Raw genomic sequence first — 18,399 nt, 5'->3', positions numbered from 1 at the left:
GGGGGTGGTGGTGTGACGAATTGGGCATTTGGGGTTGACATGTATACACTGAAGTGTATAAAATTGATGACTAATAAGGACCTGCTGTATAAAAAAATAAATAAAATAAAATTCAAAAAAAAAAAATTGGCTAAAGTCAGTGTCAAGATAAATTCAACACCTATGTTAAGTTCACAAAATCAAGAAGAGATAAAAAAACAAAAAACAAAATACTGAGTATAGTTCCCTGTGCTATACAGTAGGTCCTTGTTGGGTATCTATTTTATATATAGCATTGTTGAACTAGATAATATGGTTTCTATTCTTAATGGAATATGTGGTGAATTTACAACAAAAGGTAACATTTAAATTTATGCAATTAAATCCACAACTTATGACAAAAAAAAAAGTATCAAATCATGTTGTACACCTTAAACATACACAATGTTATGTGTCAATTATATAACGATAAAGCTGGGGGAAAATAAAATATTCAAATTTTTTAAAAGGTAAGAAAAAAAACTAAAAATGCTAAAAAATGATAAATAAATAAACTAAGGGAGTTCTTAGGTTAGCCATTTTATATATACTACCATCTAATTTGTTTTTTTATAGGTAAAAATAAAACAGCTGTTTGTAATGAGAGCTCTCTAAAAAATTTACCAATTTACCAAGTTTCTCCAATTTTAAGGATTCACTGTCTGGTCATTGATGAATAGTATCTTAATAGTGACTCAAACCAAGAAAATGCAAGAGGCGTCCCCACAAGAGAGTGCAAAGGATGCAGCCTTCATAAGATCTAGAAATTCCTCCCCCAAACAGCCCAAGAGAGTAAAGTCCTTCATTGTACAGGTGGTTGCAATGAAGGTTGAGATGACAAAGGCCCCTTATGGGCTGGGACCCCTTATGACAAATTTTCCTGAGAGTTGACACAGCCAGACAAAAAGATTGCTCAGAATTCCAGTCTATTGACTGGTTGCCAAATGTACACCATATGTGTACCTCCTGGGTAGCAGAGACCAAGCTCTCAGAACACAGGAGAAAAGAAAAAAAAGCCTAAGAAGATCAGGTAGAACATTTACATCTCTAAGACACAGGTAGAGAAATGCAAGTTCTCCCAGAAGGGCTTTTGTTTCTTTAAGTTCAGAATTTTGAAAAGATGTTTTATTAAGTTGGGTTTTTCTAGCTGCATATGAAAAAACAATTAATTTTGGAATGTCAAAAGAACCGCAGTTTGGCCATTTTTAGGATGAGCTTTAATTCCCAATTAAGCAAGTACTTGCAAGTACAAATTCTGTATGTACATAATAAAAATTTCCCAGTGTCTGTCAATTGGGGCAACCCATCAGCGTTTTTTAACTGAGCAAAATCTTCCCAGTGTCTTTCAAGTGAGGATAACCCACTCTGTCATTCAACTGACCAAAATCTTCCTAATGTCTTTCAACTGAAGATAACCCAGGTACCACCTCTTTTTGAAACTAAGTTCAAGGAAAACCTACTCCTCCAGTGAGAAGTTTAATACCACCAAATAAAACTTAGGATCATAAGCGAATAACATGAGATCCAAGATCCAGGAGACACTCATCCAAATTCATCTGGACTCACTGAGGAGACAGACGGGCACAAGAGGCCTCTGCTAGTACCAAGGCTCCAGATCCTTGTAAAGTTCAGGCAAAGGAGAAAAGTTTGCTCTGGATCCCTTCGTGGTCACTGAAACTGTCAACTGAAGAAAAACACTACCTAAAAGTTGCAAGTTATGTTTTATTCAGAGATCTTACTGAGGACTCTAGCCCGGGAAACAGTCTCAGGCAGCACTGAGGCATTGTTCCAAAGAGGTAAGGGAGGAACCAGGGTGTGTAGGAGTTTCTGGTGGAAAAAAAAAAAACAAAAAAAACATTTAGTCCAACATCAAAAGACTACTGCTAATGACAAAAACCAGTCACCTCAAGTTAATAATTTTTAGCATTTTCCTATGTATGGGAAGATGCAAGAGTCTGGGGTCATTGAAATTATTCCTTAGATATTCATCTGATCTATCTAGGGCCAGGATGCTGTTTTTCTCCACCCTGAATTCCCCTCTGGGTGCAGCATTGGGGGTCAGCTGCAGTGGCTTGATGGCTTGACGGCAGGCAATATTTGTTGTTTACTAGAATGACAGGTAACATTTTTTTTGTCCACATTTGTGATTAGCAGTAATCTTTTTACACTTGACCACATGTTTTTCCCAGTAAAAAAGTTCACATATATACTGGCTCCTCCCTTACCTCTCTGGAGCAGTTCCTCAGAGCTATCTGAGAACTCCCGGGCTATAGTACTCAGTAAGGTCCCCAAATAAAACTTAATTCCTAACTTTCACATCATGCATTTTTCTTTCAGTTAACACTCAAGAACTTCAATATGTTTTTCAAATGTTCTAATATACCTCGAGGGCAACGTAACAGAATAGTCTGTTTCAGAACTAGGCAGAAACACACAGATTCCCCAAAGCAGGACCTCTTGACTCAGAATCACTTATCATTAGGGAAATGCAAAATCAAATCACAGTGAGACACCACCTCACACCCATTAGGAGGAGTTTTTTTGGGTTTTTTTGGGCTGCTCCACGCAGCATGCAGGATCTTAGTTCCCCAAACAGGGATTGAACCCGTTCTCCCTGCAGTGGAAGCGCAGAGTCTTAACCACTGGACCGCCAGGGAAGTCCCTAGGATGTCTATTATAAAACAAAACAAAAACTAAAAAGTTTTGACCAGAATGTGGAGAAATTAGAACCCTTGTACACTGTTGGTGGGAATGTAAAATGGTGCAGCCACTATAGAAAACAGTAGAGCAGTTCCTCAAAATATTAAAAATAGAATTACCATATGATCCAGAAATTCCACTTCTGGGTATATACCCAAAAGAAGTGAAAGCAGGGTCTCGAAGAGATATTTGCACATCCACGTTCATAGCAGTCACAATTGCCAAAGAGGTGGAAGCAACCCAAGAGTCCAAAGATGAATGAAGGGATAAACGAAATGTAACATATACATACAATGGAATATTATTCAGCCTTAAAAAGTAAGGATATTCTGACACATGCTCCAACATGAGTGACTCTTGGGGAAATTATGCTAAATGAAATAAGCCAATCACAAAAAAGACAAATACTCTATGAAATCACTTATATGAGGTACCTAGAACAGTCAAATTCATTAGAACAGAAAGTAGAATGGTGGTTACCAGGGACTGGGGAGAAGAGGAATGGGGAATTGTTATTCAATGGGTACAGTTTCAGTTTTGCGAGATGAAAAAGTTCCGGAGCTTGGTTGCACAATAATGTGGATATATTTAACACTATTGAACTGTAAACTTAAAAATGGTTAGGATGGTAAATTTTATATTCTGTGTATTTTACCACAATTTGTTTTAAAAGCATAACTTCTGGTGTTGTAATGTTTACAACATAGATTGTAGATAAGGTGCTCAACAAATGTTAAATACACTTTTAGCATTTCCACCTGAAAGTACTTCCTGAATGAATATCTTTCTTGCCCCCTAAACTCTGAGCTTCACAAGAATAGAAACAGTTGATATCTTGTTGGTTTGGTAGGCACTAATAAGTTTTCAATAAATATTTGTTGATGAATAAATAAACATTTGAGTAGATGCATGTGTTCTGGCTAATTAAAGATGCTTCTAAACAAACAAACAAAACCAAAGTAACACAGCAGTTTCCCCTTATTATTGGTTTCACTTTCCTCATTTCAGTTACCAGCAGTTAACCATGGTCTGAAAATATTAAATGGAAACTTCCAGAAATACACAATTCATAAGTTTTAAATTACACTCCATTCTGAGTAGCATGATGAAATATCACACTGTTCTGCTCCATCACGACTGGGTCGTGAATCATTCTTTTGTCCAGCGTGTCCCACACATTAATCACTTAGTAGCCGACACAATTATCAGATTGACTGCCGAGGTTTCACAGTGCTTGTGTTCAAGTGACCCTTATTTTACTTCATAATGGCCCCGAAGTGCAAGAGTAGTAAAGCTGGCAATTCAGATATGCCAAAGAGAAGTCGAGAAGTGCTTCCGGTAAGTGAGTGAAAAGGTCAAAATTCTCAACTCAATAAAGATAGAACAAAATTGTATGCTGAGGTTGCTAAGATCTATCATAAGAACAAATCTTCTACCTGTGAAATTGTGAAGAAGGAAAAAGAAATTTGTGCTAGTTTTGCTGTTGCATCTCAAACTGTCAAAGTTACAGCCACGGTGTGTGGTAAGTGCTTAGTTAAGATGGCAAAGGCATTAAATTTGTACAATAAGATATTCTGAGACAGAGAGGGAGAAACCACATGCACATAACTTTTATTGCACTGTATTGTTATAATTGTTCCATTTTATTATTAGTTGTTGTTAATCTCTTATTGTGCTTAATTTATAAATTAAACTTTATCATAGGTATGTATTTTTAAGGAAAAAACATAGTATAAACAGGGTTTGGTAGTATCTGTGGTTTCAGGCATCCACTGGGGGTCTAGGAGCATATAACCCGTGGATAAGGGGGGGACCACTTACACTGTGAGTACTTCATGAAAATCTAGATAACTGTCCGATTCTTCTGGGCTTACGTCCACCTGGCTCTACATTTTATAATGAATAAGCAGACCAGGGACTTCCCTTGTGGCGCAGTGGTTACCGCCTGCCAATGCAAGGGACATGGGTTCGAGCCCTGGTCTGGGAAGGTCCCACATGCCACGGAGCAATTAAGCCATGAGCCACAACTACTGCGCATGTGCTCTAGAGCCCACAAGCCGCAACTACTGAGCCTGCGTGCCGCAACTACTGAAGCCTGCACGCCTAGAGCCTGTGCTCCGCAACAAGAGAAGCCACCGCAGTGAGAAGCCCGTGCACTGCAACGAAGAGTAGCTCCCATTCGCAACTAGAGAAAGCCCATGTGCGGCAAAGAAGTCCAAACGCAGGCAAAAAAAAAAAAAAAAAAAAAAGCAGAGCAAAGTCTCAACTATGTTGTATGTAACAGAGGTGCCATCTTCTCTACGCTTGTGAATGCTTTTCTGATTTACACGTTTCCTGATAGGTAAGAAAACAATGTGGTTTTTTTGTTTTTCGTTTTTTTAAATTTATTTTTGGCTGCATTAGGTCTTTGATGCTGCGTGTGGGCTTCCTCTAGTCGCGGCGAGCGGGGGATAATCTTCGTTGTGGTGCACGGGCTTCTCATTGCGGTGGCTTCTCTTGTTGAGGAGCACAGGCTCTAGGCGCGCAGGCTTCAGTAGTTGTGGCACACGGGCTCAGTAGTTGTGGCGCACAGGCTTAGTTGCCCTGCGGCATGTGGGATCTTCCCGGGCCAGGGCTCAAACCCATGTCCCCTGCATTGGCAGGCGGATTCTTAACCACTGCGCCACCAGGGAAGCCCAATGATGTGGTTTTAAAGGGCAATTATGTATAAGACTAAATAGGGAATGTAGGAAAATTAAATAATCAAACTTACAGAGTTAGTTATATCAGTAACCAACCCTATTAACTTTTAAATAATATTTAAACACAAATATTTCATCTAAAAGGCCTGCCAGGCACTTTCATTATCTTTCCAGGAAGGATTTGAGGTGGCTTCTAAGAATACATAAAATAAGTAAAGTAGAGCAAGGTAAATCAAACCCTCAGCTTTCTCATCAATAAAATAAGGATATTATTGGGAATTCCCTGGCAGTCCAATGGTTAGGACTCCACGCTTCCACCGCACGGGGCACGTGTTCGATCCCTGGTTGGGGAACTAAGATCCCGCATGCCACGTGGCTCGGCCAAAGGAAAAAAAAAAATCAAATATTGATTGTCTCAGTCAAACAAGGCTCTTAAAAAAAATAAGGCTATTATTACCATTTTATAAAACTATTTGTTTTCTAAAAGATACGATGTGACCGAGAACGGACTTAATAACTATAAGTTCCCCACCCCAATACCCTTCTTACCCTAGACTATGCTCAAATCGATTGTGTGAAGCTCCTGGAAAAACATAGTAACCGCCTCCCAACTGCTTAATATATCGCAGGCGCTGAAATTGAGGTGTGTCGATGATTCGGATGAGAAGAGGGTGAAATTCAATGTGACCATGGATAGGATCATTAATCACCTAGAAAATTATAAATTAATGTGAATAACAATACATAACACCATCTAAAATTTTTGTCCAGTCATTCCTATCTACAGTGCAAAGTCAAAGCTATTCATTTTTAAGTAAGAATAATACTAAGGGAAATGACAAGTTATGAATATCTTTACCTTATTTAGGTATCACTACCAGACAGAGCAAGTATATTGGACCTGATGGATTCTAATAATGGATTAATGGATTCTAACAACAGAAGGGTAAAGATTTCAATCTTTCTTTTATGTATATGAGTTCATTAGCCTTTAGTAAGTTAGTCTGGTATTCAAGTTAAACATACTCATTTAACACACTCATTCAGATCACATACACTATTTTACCACAGGCACTGTGTCTAATTTTTTTGTAAATGTATCTACCCATCACTATAATCCTTAATAAAAAAAAACCCCTCCTACCATGTAGTAAACAATCATAGGCAGGAAGTACTATAAAATTCTACAGCACTTAATGTCTCTTAGAAGTACTTATTTATACTTAGTAAACATACATTTCACAATTATTCATTACTCTAAGCTTAAACAGGGGCTTTAAATATGGGTGAAGATTTAATGCTCCTCTATGTTTCTTTAAATAAAGATAACATCTTTCTTAATTGTCCATAACTGTCTTTTAAAAAGAATGTTTCAGAATAAAAAAAGGAACATGATAAATGATCTAATCCATGATTTTCAAACTGCTTCAAATGGTTCCATGAAGTTCCTAAAAAATGTATGGAATTCTGGGAGGTGAAGGGCCTTGTCTGCCTCATTTACTGCCATATTCTCAGAACCCATCAAACAGCACAGTGCCTGGCACAGAGTAGGAACTCAGACATGTTTTGAATGACTGTTGAAACATTATTGCAAAGTAATACATGTTAACAAGCTATTATAGTTACAGTGTACCAAGTATATCTTTAATAATACGCCAAGAATGATGTCAAAGTATCTCAGGAATAGAAGGATGTTGTAATTCAACCCTGTGAATGTCCTTATCAGAGAAGAAAAAGTTGCACAATTTTTAAATATATGAAAATCATATACTGGTCTATTCTTTCTCCCTTATACAAGATCAATGTAACCATGAAACGAATGAGAATCTATTTTTTAAATTAATTAATTAATTTATTTATTTATTTTTGGCTGTGTTGGGTTTTAGTTGCTGCACGTGGGCTTTCTCTAGTTGTGCCGAGTGTGGGCTACTCTTTGTTGCAGTGCACGGGCTTCTCATTGCGGTGGCTTCTCTTGCTGTGAAGCACGGGCTCTAGGCATGTGGGCTTCAGTAGTTGTGGCAAGCAGGCTCAGTAGTTGTGGCTCGTGGGCTCTAGAGCCCAGGCTCAGTAGTTGTGGTGCACGGGCTTAGCTGCTCGGCAGCATGTGGGATCTTCCCGGACCAGGGCTTGAACCCGTGTTCCCTGTATTGGCAGGCAGATTCTTAACCACTGTGCCACCAGGAAAGTCCCAAGAATCTATTTTATTTTGAAAAATTATCAAAGAAAAATCCTATAATCTACTTTTAATCCATTTAAAGATCTAAAAGTCTTCACTGTCAATTTTTCAGTGGTTAATAACTGTTTTTAAAAGAACTCAATGAAAATTATTTTTAACTTAATACCATAACACACACTCTCCTTTCATGTCAAAATGCATCATGAACAGTTTCTCATGTTTTTACAAATCTTAATAATTATCACTGTAATGGCTCTGTTTCATTGATGAACCAACATTTTTAAACCATTCCCCTAACATCGGGCTTTGTGATACTGGAAATTCTATTTAGTCAATTTCATATTCCCTTCGCAACCCTTAGTGTGTATATGTGATATTAACGTGTTTTGATCACTTTTTAAAATTAATTTTTATTGGGGTATAGTTGCTTTACAACATTGTGTTCATTTCTGCTGTATAGCAAAGTGAATCAGTTATACATATACATATATCCACTCTTTTTTAGATTCTATTCCCATATAAGTCATTACAGAGTACTGAGTAGAGCTCTGATCATTGTATATAATGTTATTTTTGTTCTTGCAGTATTTTTTTGAGGTATAGTTGACTTACAATATTATATTAGTTTCAGGTTACAACATAGTGATTCAAATTTTTTATAGAATATACTCCACTTACAGTTTTATAATATACTGGCTATATTCCCTGTGCCATACAGTATATCCTTGTAGCTTATTTTATACATAGTAGTTTGTACCTCTCAATCCCCTACTTCTATTTTGCCCCTCCCTCTTCCCTCTCCTAATTGCTAACCCCTAGTTTGTTCTCTATTATTCTTGAGTTTTTTTCTGTTTTGCTATATTCATTTGTTTCATTTTTTAGATTCCACACATAAGTGATAACACAGTATTTGTCTTTCTCTGACTTATTTCACTAGGAGTAATACCCTCCAAGTCCATCCATGTTGTTGCAAATAGCAGAATTTCACTCTTTCTTTATGGCTAAGTACTATTCTATTGCTTATATATAATATATCTTCTTTATCCATTCATCTGTTGATGGACACTTAGACTTCTTCAATATCTTGGCAATTGTAAATAATGCTGTTATGAATATTGCGATGCATGTATCTTTTCAAATTAGCATTTGTGTTTTCTTCAGATATATGCCTAGGAGTGGAACTGCTGGATCACATCGTAGTTCTATTTCCAGTTTTTTTGAGGAATCTCCATACTGTTTTACACAGTGGCTGTACCAATTTCCATTCCTACCAAGAGTGTACAAGGGTTCCCTTTTCTCTATACCCTCGCCAACATTTGTTATTTGTGGGCTTTTTGATGATAGCCATTATGACAGGTGTGAGATGATATCTCACTGTGGTTTTGATTTGCATTTCTCTGATAATTAGTGATGTTGAGCATCTTTTCATCTGCCAATTGGCCATACGTATGTCTTCTTTGGAAAAACTTCTATTCAGGTCTTCTGTCCATTTTCCTTCTACTAATTTTGGGTTCTGTTTGTTCTTCTTTTTCTAGTTCCTTTAGATGTAAGGTTAGGTTATTTGAGATTTTTCTTTTTCCTGAGGTAGGTTTTTATTGCTATAAAGGTCCCTCTTAGAATTGCTTTTGCTGCATCCCTTAGATTTTGGATTGCTGTGTTTTCATTTTCACTTGTCTCCAAGTATTTTTTGATATTTTCCTTGATTTTTTTCAGTGATCCATTCGTTATTTAGTAGCATAATGTCTAGCCTCCACAGGTTTGTGTTTTTTGCAGTTTTTTTCTTGTAGTTGATTTCTAGTCTCATAGCATTGTGGTCGGAAAAGACACTTGACATGATTTCAATTTTCTTAAATTTACTGAGACTTGTTTTGTGGCCTAGAACATGATCTATCCTGGAGAGTGTTTCATGTGTGCTTGAAAAGAATGTGTATTCTGGGACCTCCCTGGAGGCCCAGTGGTTAAGACTCTGAGCTTCTACTGCAGGGGGTGCGGGTTCAATCCCTGGCCAGGGAAATAAGAACCCACATGCTGCATGGCACAGCCAAAAAAAAAAAAAAAAGTGTATTCTGCTGCTTTTGGATGGAATATTCTCCATATATGTTACATTCATTTGGTCTAATATGTCATTTAACGCCTGTGTTTCCTAATTGATTTTCTGTCTGGATGATCTGTCCATTGGTGTAAGTGGGGTGTTAAAGTTCCTTACTATTATTGTGTTACTGTCAATTTCTCCCTTTATGTGTGTCAATATTTCCTTTATGTATTTAGGTGCTCCTATGTTGGGTACATATATATTTACAATTGTTATAACTTCTACTTGGAGTGATCCCTTGATCATTATGTAGTGTCCTTCTTTGTCTCTTGTAACACTCTTTGTTTTAAAGTTTATTTTGTCTAAGTTTTTGTTACCCCGGCTTTCTTTTGCTTTTGCTTTTTTAATATTTATTTATTTGGCTGCACTGGGTCTTTTTTCTTTTTTTTTTTTTTAATTTATTTTTATTTATTTTTGGCTGTGTTGGGTCTTCGTTTCTGTGCGAGGGCTTTCTCCAGTTGCGGCAAGCGGGGGTCACTCCTCATCGTGGTGCGCGGGCCTCTCACTATCGCGGCCTCTCCCGTTACGGAGCACAGGCTCCAGACGCGCAGGCTCAGTAGTTGTGGCTCACGGGGCCCAGCCGCTCCGCGGCATGTGGGATCTTCCCAGACCAGTGCTCGAACCCATGTCCCCTGCATTGGCAGGCAGACCCCCAACCACTGCGCCACCAGGGAAGCCCTGCACTGGGTCTTAGTTGCAGCACACGGGATCTTCGTCATGGCATGCAGGATCTTTAGTTGTGACGTGCGTACCCCAGCTTTCTTTCGATTTCTATTTGCATGGAATACCTTTTTCCATTCTCTCACTTTGTCTGTGTTTCTTTAGGTCTGAAGTGAGTCTCTTGTAGGCAGTCTATATAAGGGTCTTGTTTTTGTACCCATTCATCCACTCCATGTCTTTTGATTGGAGCATTTGGTCCATTTACATTTAAAGTAATTATTGATAGGTATGTACTTATTGCCATTTTGTTAATTGTTTGGGGCTTGTTTTTGTAGTTCTTTTTTGTTCCTTTCTTCTTCCTTTGTTCTCCTCCCTTGTGATTTGGTAACTATCTTTAGCATTATGTTTGCATTCCTTTCTCTTTTTTGTGTATGTATCTATTATAGGTTTTTAGTTTGTGCTTAGTTTTTAGTATGTATCTATTATAGGTTTATATATAGCAATCTATATATATAAATGATTATTTTAAGTTGCTGATCTCTTAATTTCAAATGCATTTTAACAACCTTACATTTTTACTCCCCTCCTGCCATGAGTACTGTTTTCAGTGTCATATTTTACATCTTTTTGTTTTGTGTATCCCTTAACTGCTTACTGCAGATATAGATGATTTTACTTTTGCCTTTTAACCTTCCTACTGGTTCTGTACGTGGTTGATTGAATACCTTCACTGTATATTTGCCTTTACTAATGAGTTTTTTCCTTTCATAATTTTCATGTTTCTAGTTGTGGCCTTTTCTTTTTTGCTTAGAGAATTGCCTTTAGCATTTCTTGTAAAGCTGGTTGTGGTGATGAACTTATTTAGGTTTTGCTTATCTGTAAAACTTGATTTCTCTATCAAATCTTACTGAGAAACTTGCCAGGTAGGTTCTTGGTTCTTGATATTCTACCACTCCCTTCTGGCCTGCAGAGTTTCTGCTAATAAGTCAGCTAATAGTCTATAGGAGTTCCTGCATACATAACTTGTTGCTTGTCCCTTGCTGCTTTTAATATTCTCTCTTAGTCTACTGTTGATGCCTTCTAGTGTATTTTTCATTTCAGTTATGGTATTCCTCATCTCTGCTTGGTTCTTCTCCATATTTTCTAACTCTTTGTTAAAAATTTCTAACATCTCACTCTGTGAATCCATTCTTCTCCTGAGTTCTTTGATCATATTTACTATCACTACCTTGAACTCTTTATCAGCTAGATTGTCTATCTCCACTTCACTTAGTTCTTTTGAGGTTTTATTTTGTTCAAATAAAATAAACATATTTTATTTAGTTTGGAACATATTCCTCTATTGTCTTGTCTAGTTTGGAACATATTCCTCTATTGTCTCATTTTGCCTAAACTGCTGTTTTTATTTCTATGTATCTGATATGTTGGTTATGTTTCCTGACCTTGGAGAAGTGACCTTTTATGGGAGACGTCCTATGTGTCCCAGCAGTGCACTCCCCTCTGGTCACTAGGGTTATATGTTCTAGGGGTGCCCCCAGTGCGAGCTGCATGGGTCCTTCTGTTATGGTGGGCTGACTACTGTGCGTGGTCTGGTAGGCACGGATGGCCCCCCAATTTGCTTGGTTGCCAGGCCCTACCTTGTGTGGAGGCTGCTAGCCACTGGTTGGCAGGGCTGGGCCACAAGGTGGCTGGCTGCAGAATCCCAGGGGATCCTGGGGCTAATGCTGGCTCACTAGTGGGCAGAGCCAGGTTCTGAGATGAGTGGTTGTGAGGCTGAGGTTCCTGAATCTGGTGTTGGCCTGTTGGTGGGTGGGGCCAGTTCTTAACACTACTGGCTGTGAGTTCTAGGGTGTCCCAAAGCTGATGCTAGCCTGCTGGTGAGTGGGGATGAATTCTGGGGTGGCTGGCTGAGGAGTCCAAAGTACCTCAGAGCTGGTATTGGCTTGCTGATGGGTAGGTCCAGGGCCTGGGGTGTCACAGGGCTGTTGTCAGCCTGCTGGTGGGCAGGTGCAGGGCCCAGGGTGGGTCCCAGGCTAGTGCCAGCTCACTGGTGGGTGGAGCTGGTCCTGAGGTCTCTGGATGCAGGGCCCTGGGGGTCCCGAAGCTGACAGTCTGCTGATGGGTGGGCCTGGATCCCAGGGTTGCTGACGGACACACCCAAGGTGCCCCAGAGCTGGAGCTGGCCTACTGGTGGGCAGGGTTAGGAGGTAGGGCCCCAGGACTGCTGCTGTACTGCTGATGTGTTGGCTGGGTCCTGACAGGGCAGGCTGTGGGGCTGCAGTGGTGCTGGGGCCTGTGTCTGCCCTCTGGTGGGCAGGATCGGGGTCTAGGAGCTCCTGGGACTGATGCCCACCCACTGGTGGGTAAAACTGGGTCCTGGGGCTAGTACTGGCCCAATGGCAGGGGCACAGCTGGGTTCTGGGGTCTCTGGCTGCAGGACCCAGGGGTACCAGAGCTGGTGTCAGACCACTGGGGGGGTGGTGGGGCTGGTTCCTGACACAGCTGGCTGTAGGGTCAGGGCTGTCCTGAAGCTTGTGTCAGCCCGCTGGTGAGTGGGGCCAGATCCTTGGGTGGCTGGCTAAGGTGCCCAAGGTGTCTCAGAGCTGGTGTCTCCCAGTATTATTTAATATAATCTACTCCTTCTATAGTCACATGGTCCACTTACTTATCACTTTTAAAGGTATATGATATTCTATTGTGTTACTAGCCAAGCAGGATAAAACAATTCTATTGCCTTCTGTATATGCCAAGCACTGGGGATGAGGGATGAGTAAGTTACCATTCCTGCCCCCAGGAAAAATAATAGAATCTATCTGTAGAGTAGTGGGGAAAGAGAATGGGGAAAAAGAAACAAAAGAAGGAGTGGTCAGTTCTACCCTGAAGAAAGGGGAACAGGAGACCTCAGAAAAAGATTCAGAGGTGGTGATTCTATAATTTCACACATATTAGGCAGACATTTCACTGTTTTAAAATTCACCAGGGACTTCCCTGGTCATCCAGTGGTTAGGACTCTGTGCTTCCACTGTGGGGAGGGCACGGGTTAGATCCCTGATCAGGGAACTAGGATCCCCAAAGCCACAGAGCATGGCCAAAAAAAAAAATCACCAATACATTTGACAAATTAGTGCCTACTATGTCAAACACTGCACTTCATCCTCACTATTATGCAATTCCTGGCTTCAGAGGCCAATTGAACTAAATTTAGCGTGAAGAAAACTAAGCCAAGAATAAGAGGTTATAGTCTTGGGTTAAGCAATGGTTTCTTAGATATGACACCAAATGCATAAGAGACAAAAGCAAAAATAGATACACTGGACTATATCAAAATTTAAAACTTTTGTGCTCCAAAGAACACCATCAAGAAGCTAAAAAGAGGGTGCTTCCCTGGTGGCATGGTGGTTGAGAATCCGCCTGCCAATGCAGGGGACACGGGTTTGATCCCTGGTCTGGGAGGATCCCACATGCTGCGGAGCAACTAAGCCTGTGCGCCACAACTACTGAGCCTGCGCTCTAGAGCCTGTGCTCGGCAATGAGGAGTGGCCCCTGCTCACCGAAACTAGAGAAAGCCTGCGCACAGCAACGAAGACCCAACGCAGCCAAAAATAAATAAATAAATAAATTTACAAAGAGGCAATACTGATTAAAAAAACAAAACAAAACTAAACTAAAAAGATAGGGAATTCCCTGGTGGTCCAGTGGTTAGGACTCTGCGCTTCCACTGCTGGGAGCCCAGGTTCAATCCCTGGTCAGGGAACTAAGAGCCCGCAAGCCACATGATGTGGTCTAAATATATAAATAAAAAGACAGTAAAAAGATAATCCAGAAGATGGGAGAAAATATTTGCATATTATATATTTAATAAGGGAATTGTATCCTGAATATATAAAGAACTGTTACAATTTAAATTAGATTGTGGTGATGACTGAACAATCTTGTGAACTTTCTAAAAAACACTGACTTGTATATTTAAAATGAGTGAATAAAAGAATATATCTGTGTGTAACTGAGTCACTTTGCTGTACAGCAGAGATTGGCACAACATTGTAAATCAACTACACTTCAATAAAAAATAAAATAAAATAAAATAAAATGAATGAATTGCAAGGTATGTGAATTATATCTCACTAAAGCTGTTTTTATTTTAAAAAAAAACGTTAAAAAGTAACTAACACACCATTGTAAAGCAATTATACTCCAATAAAAATGTTAAAAAAAAAAAAAAGGTAGATGCCAAATTAGGGTAGGAATCAATTCTTTGTTCAACTGTACTGCTGATGAAGCTAAGGTCAAAAAAGGTATCAATTTCATTACTAGACAGTGACTCACCGACTCAAGTACTTAGTAGCATTAAGATCTATTTTCAATGACTATAGTTTATATATGAGGTTAAACAATTTTGTTTTTAATGAAAAATAGAAAAAATAAATACAAGGGGCAAATGAAAGTACTGACTGCCTTGAAAATTACTTCAAAAAGTTTTTTTTGGCTTCCCTTGTGGCAAAGTGGTTGAGAATCTGCCTGCCGATGCAGGGGACATGGGGTGGAGCCCTGGTCTGGGAAGATCCCACATGCCGCGGAGCAACTAGGCCCATGAGCCACAACTACTGAGCCTGCGCGTCTGGAGCCTGTGCTCTGCAACAAGAGAGGCCGTGATAGTGAGAGGCCCACGCACCGCCATGAAGAGTGGCCCCCGCTTGCCGCAACTGGAGAAAGCCCTCGCACAGAAACGAAGACCCAACACAGCCAAAAATAAATAAATAAGTAAATAATAATTAAAAAGCTCTTTAAAAAAAAAAAAGATTTTTTGTTGCAAACTGTGAAAATGTGACCTCAGAGATTATCTGAGATGATCTCAACTAATGAAGAAAACTCATCTTATCTCTGCCCTGCCTGATGAGAACACCCATGCTGCTGCTATTGAGAAAGGACAAAAAAGAATGCATGACAGCAACTGTCTCCCAACTGCAGGACAAAATATTTAGATATCATCCTTGGTAAGTGATTCTTCTATTTACTTCTTCATGAAAATGAAGTTTTTTAATATTAGGTAACTTTTTCAAAAAGGGCTGGGATTTGATCATTCCTCAAATAACAGATTTGCTCTAAGAACAACTACTTTGTCTGTAAAAGAAGATTCTTGTGGAATTGAACCAAACACATTTATTAAATATCTTCAAACATGATTTTCAATGAAAAATAAGCAGACTAACTTGTAACAGTAAAATTGAAATTCATGCGCTCATAGGATCTGAGATAACTCAATACATAAAGCACCTCTGATGAAAAGTGCAAAAGATGACTGTGTAAAAGGGGAATGAGACCCCCATCCCCTCTTCCAGGTCTGAAACTAAGTTTTCTTACCCTATAGATGTCAAAAGCGTAAACAATGTGGTACATTTCCTGTCACCAACCAATCAAGAAACATTTCTTTAATTACGGTATTAGAACCATACTGAAGAGCTTGTGAAAAATGCACATTTCTGGGTCTCTACTGTAAGTTCCCAGAATCAGAATTTCTGAGATGGGAGCTAGGCAGTTGACTGCTTGTTAAAATGATTCTTGGGACACTGAGTGTGAAAAACAGGGCTTTTGAAATGTCTGGAAGGGGGTGGGGGATGAGAAATAAACAATTATTGATAGATCAAATTTTAGGCATATATCTATTCTTTGGTCTACTGTTTGACAAAAAAGTTTACCAAAACTGATAAGTAATTTTTTTTTTTTTTTTTTTTCCACTGTAACAGCTCCTTTACTTTGCAGTGAAAATTGATTTGTATATTCTTTGCCTCTGAGTCCTTGTGGCTGATAAGTAATTTTAATTTAAAAGTTATTCTATGACTAAGGGGTAACTAGGGCTATATGTGTCGATATGGATATTTCTCAAAAATATAACATTATATGAAAGTTTAGAAGGTTACTTACTGTGAATGAAATTCCATTTATAAATGTTTAAAAAATATGTAAAACAATACTATACACTGTTTGTGGCTATACATACATATGTAGTAAAAAATCTAAAAAAACATTCAAGAAAATGATTAAACACTTGGGGAAGAAAGGATGGAAACAGAATTCAAGAGGGGTACAAAGGAGGCCTTCTATTGTTTCTAATATTTTGTTCTAAAAATAATAGATCTGAAGCAAATTAGGCAAAACGGTAAGATTTGACAAGCTGGGCTTTTCTGTGTGCTTTTCTGCTTTTCTGTGTGCTTAAAATATTTTAGTTTTTCTCGTGGTTATTTTAGAAAATGCAGAAAATTTAGAAAAGTAAAAACCCATTACTCACAATCCTGTTACTGTAAAGAGATTTCTTTCCATTCTTTTAAAAATGAATTCTACATAACTCAGTTATATCACTTTATATTAAAAAAATAATAAACTCAGATTCCTCTTACCTTCATTGTATAAACATGAGCTTGATCCAGTTGTTGGATATTATTAAGCAGCTTTATTCTCTTCCCGTAGGAACTAAAATTATAACAGGATAAGCAAATCTATCATTATTTGCTAAATAATAATCCCTGGAGTATATAATAGTATATAATCAACTTTAGGTTGTTAGAATAGAAGTCAGATTAAAAGGAACAGTTAATAATTCAAACATACTCCTACTAGAAACCCTCTCCTTCCTTTGCTTCTAAGACATGAGACTCTTCTGCCCTCAATCCTCTTCTCTCTTGGTAAATTCAGACTTCAACACTTCTCATACCTACATCACTGAATGCTCAATTTACACTTCAAACTTACTTTAACCTAATTGAGGCCAACATCTACCCTCATGATCCTAAATCTGCATGGCTCACGTAAGTGAAATCTCAAGATAGGTAAGTCTCTTTGAAGTAGAGCACAGTGATAATGAAAAAGGTCTTTGGAATCAGGCAGAACTGGCTCACATCTGCACGTGGAATCTCTATGACCTTGGAAAAGTCACTTAACCTTTATTGGTACACTTATGTTCTCATCTATAGCACAGATGTAATACTATCTCCCTCACAGAGCTGGAGAGGGATTAAACAGTGTGTTCGGCACTGGGGATACAAAAGACTCAGTTCCTGCCCTCAAGAACTATAGGAGGATTTTAACTATGATTACAGGTGTTATAGAAATTATTATTGATGTTAAATTCAATATTTATCCCATCAGCAGCGTTTTAAGTACAAGAATCTAGGAGTTTATTAGTGTAACCAAGTGGTGAGTATGCGAACAAAGTTATCTAACTAAACTGGCCAAAGATGTTACATATAGGAAGACTACATTTGTTTGACAAACTGAGCCTTTGTCAAATCAAAATAACTTTCAAAGAGAAATAATTATTGCTTACATCAACTAAGAAATAGTCACATCAAATGCAAATGTCTAGGATACAATGAAAGGAAACACAGGACAATGAAAGGAAACGGAGGACAATGTAAGACTTCTTGGCAGGGGCGGTTGTCAGTCACGTGATCAGTCCATGCATGGATTTTAAAAACTCTTTATAGTGATGAGTTGCAAAGGTCCAAGTTTGACTTATGAGCATCAGGTATGAATTATGCATGAATCAAATATATATGGTTTTAGCTTCATTTATACCTATCGTCCTCTATCAGTAATTACTCATAATGCTCCAGTCTTGAGAAAGAATTTAATAGGAATTAAACAACTCAAAATCCTATAATTCACATTCTTGCTCCATTAACACTTACTAATTGGTCTAGCATGTTAGCCTGATACCTGGCTGAAGCAGGAGGCAAGGGGTTAGCCTTTATCAATCCTTTAGCTAATTAGACTGAAATGTAAATCTTTTGCTAAAAGTCCTAGATAGACTTGGAGCCAGAAGTACTACAATTGACCTCTATGTTGTCCCCCGAGACCCACAGTAACTACAGAATCTAAGAATGATTTTTTTGGAATGTAAAGAAGCATCATTAGAGCTGATAAACCATTAAAGCAGCATAGCTTGTGTTTTACTATTCCCCTACCCTCATCAGTTTGAAATATCAAGCACAGGGAAAGGCCAGGCTCCAAGAAGTACTTTAAGGCAGAGCTGTAACTGACACAGGTTAAGTATAGTTGCACAGTGGAGCATAACC

At 38.6% G+C, this 18,399-nt stretch overlaps 1 protein-coding gene across 2 annotated transcripts in view; it reads right to left on the bottom strand.

The window, feature by feature from the left end:
* The window catches only part of SAMHD1 (SAM and HD domain containing deoxynucleoside triphosphate triphosphohydrolase 1), a 64,120-nt gene that overhangs the window by 37,415 nt on the left and 8,306 nt on the right, over positions 1–18,399 (bottom strand). For both annotated transcript variants that reach the window (XM_059897075.1, XM_059897074.1), the window contains exons 3-4: positions 16,723–16,795; positions 5,949–6,109 (exon numbers count right to left, since the gene is read on the bottom strand). In XM_059897075.1, the coding sequence (XP_059753058.1) occupies positions 5,949–6,109; positions 16,723–16,795 (234 nt within the window). The remainder of the gene's footprint in view (positions 1–5,948; positions 6,110–16,722; positions 16,796–18,399) is intronic.

Source organism: Balaenoptera ricei, chromosome 15 (assembly GCF_028023285.1).
Source record: "Balaenoptera ricei isolate mBalRic1 chromosome 15, mBalRic1.hap2, whole genome shotgun sequence".
Taxonomy (NCBI): Eukaryota; Metazoa; Chordata; class Mammalia; order Artiodactyla; family Balaenopteridae; genus Balaenoptera; species Balaenoptera ricei.
The sequence above is the reverse complement of the archived record's forward strand: the minus strand, read 5'-3'. Positions and strand labels throughout refer to the sequence as shown.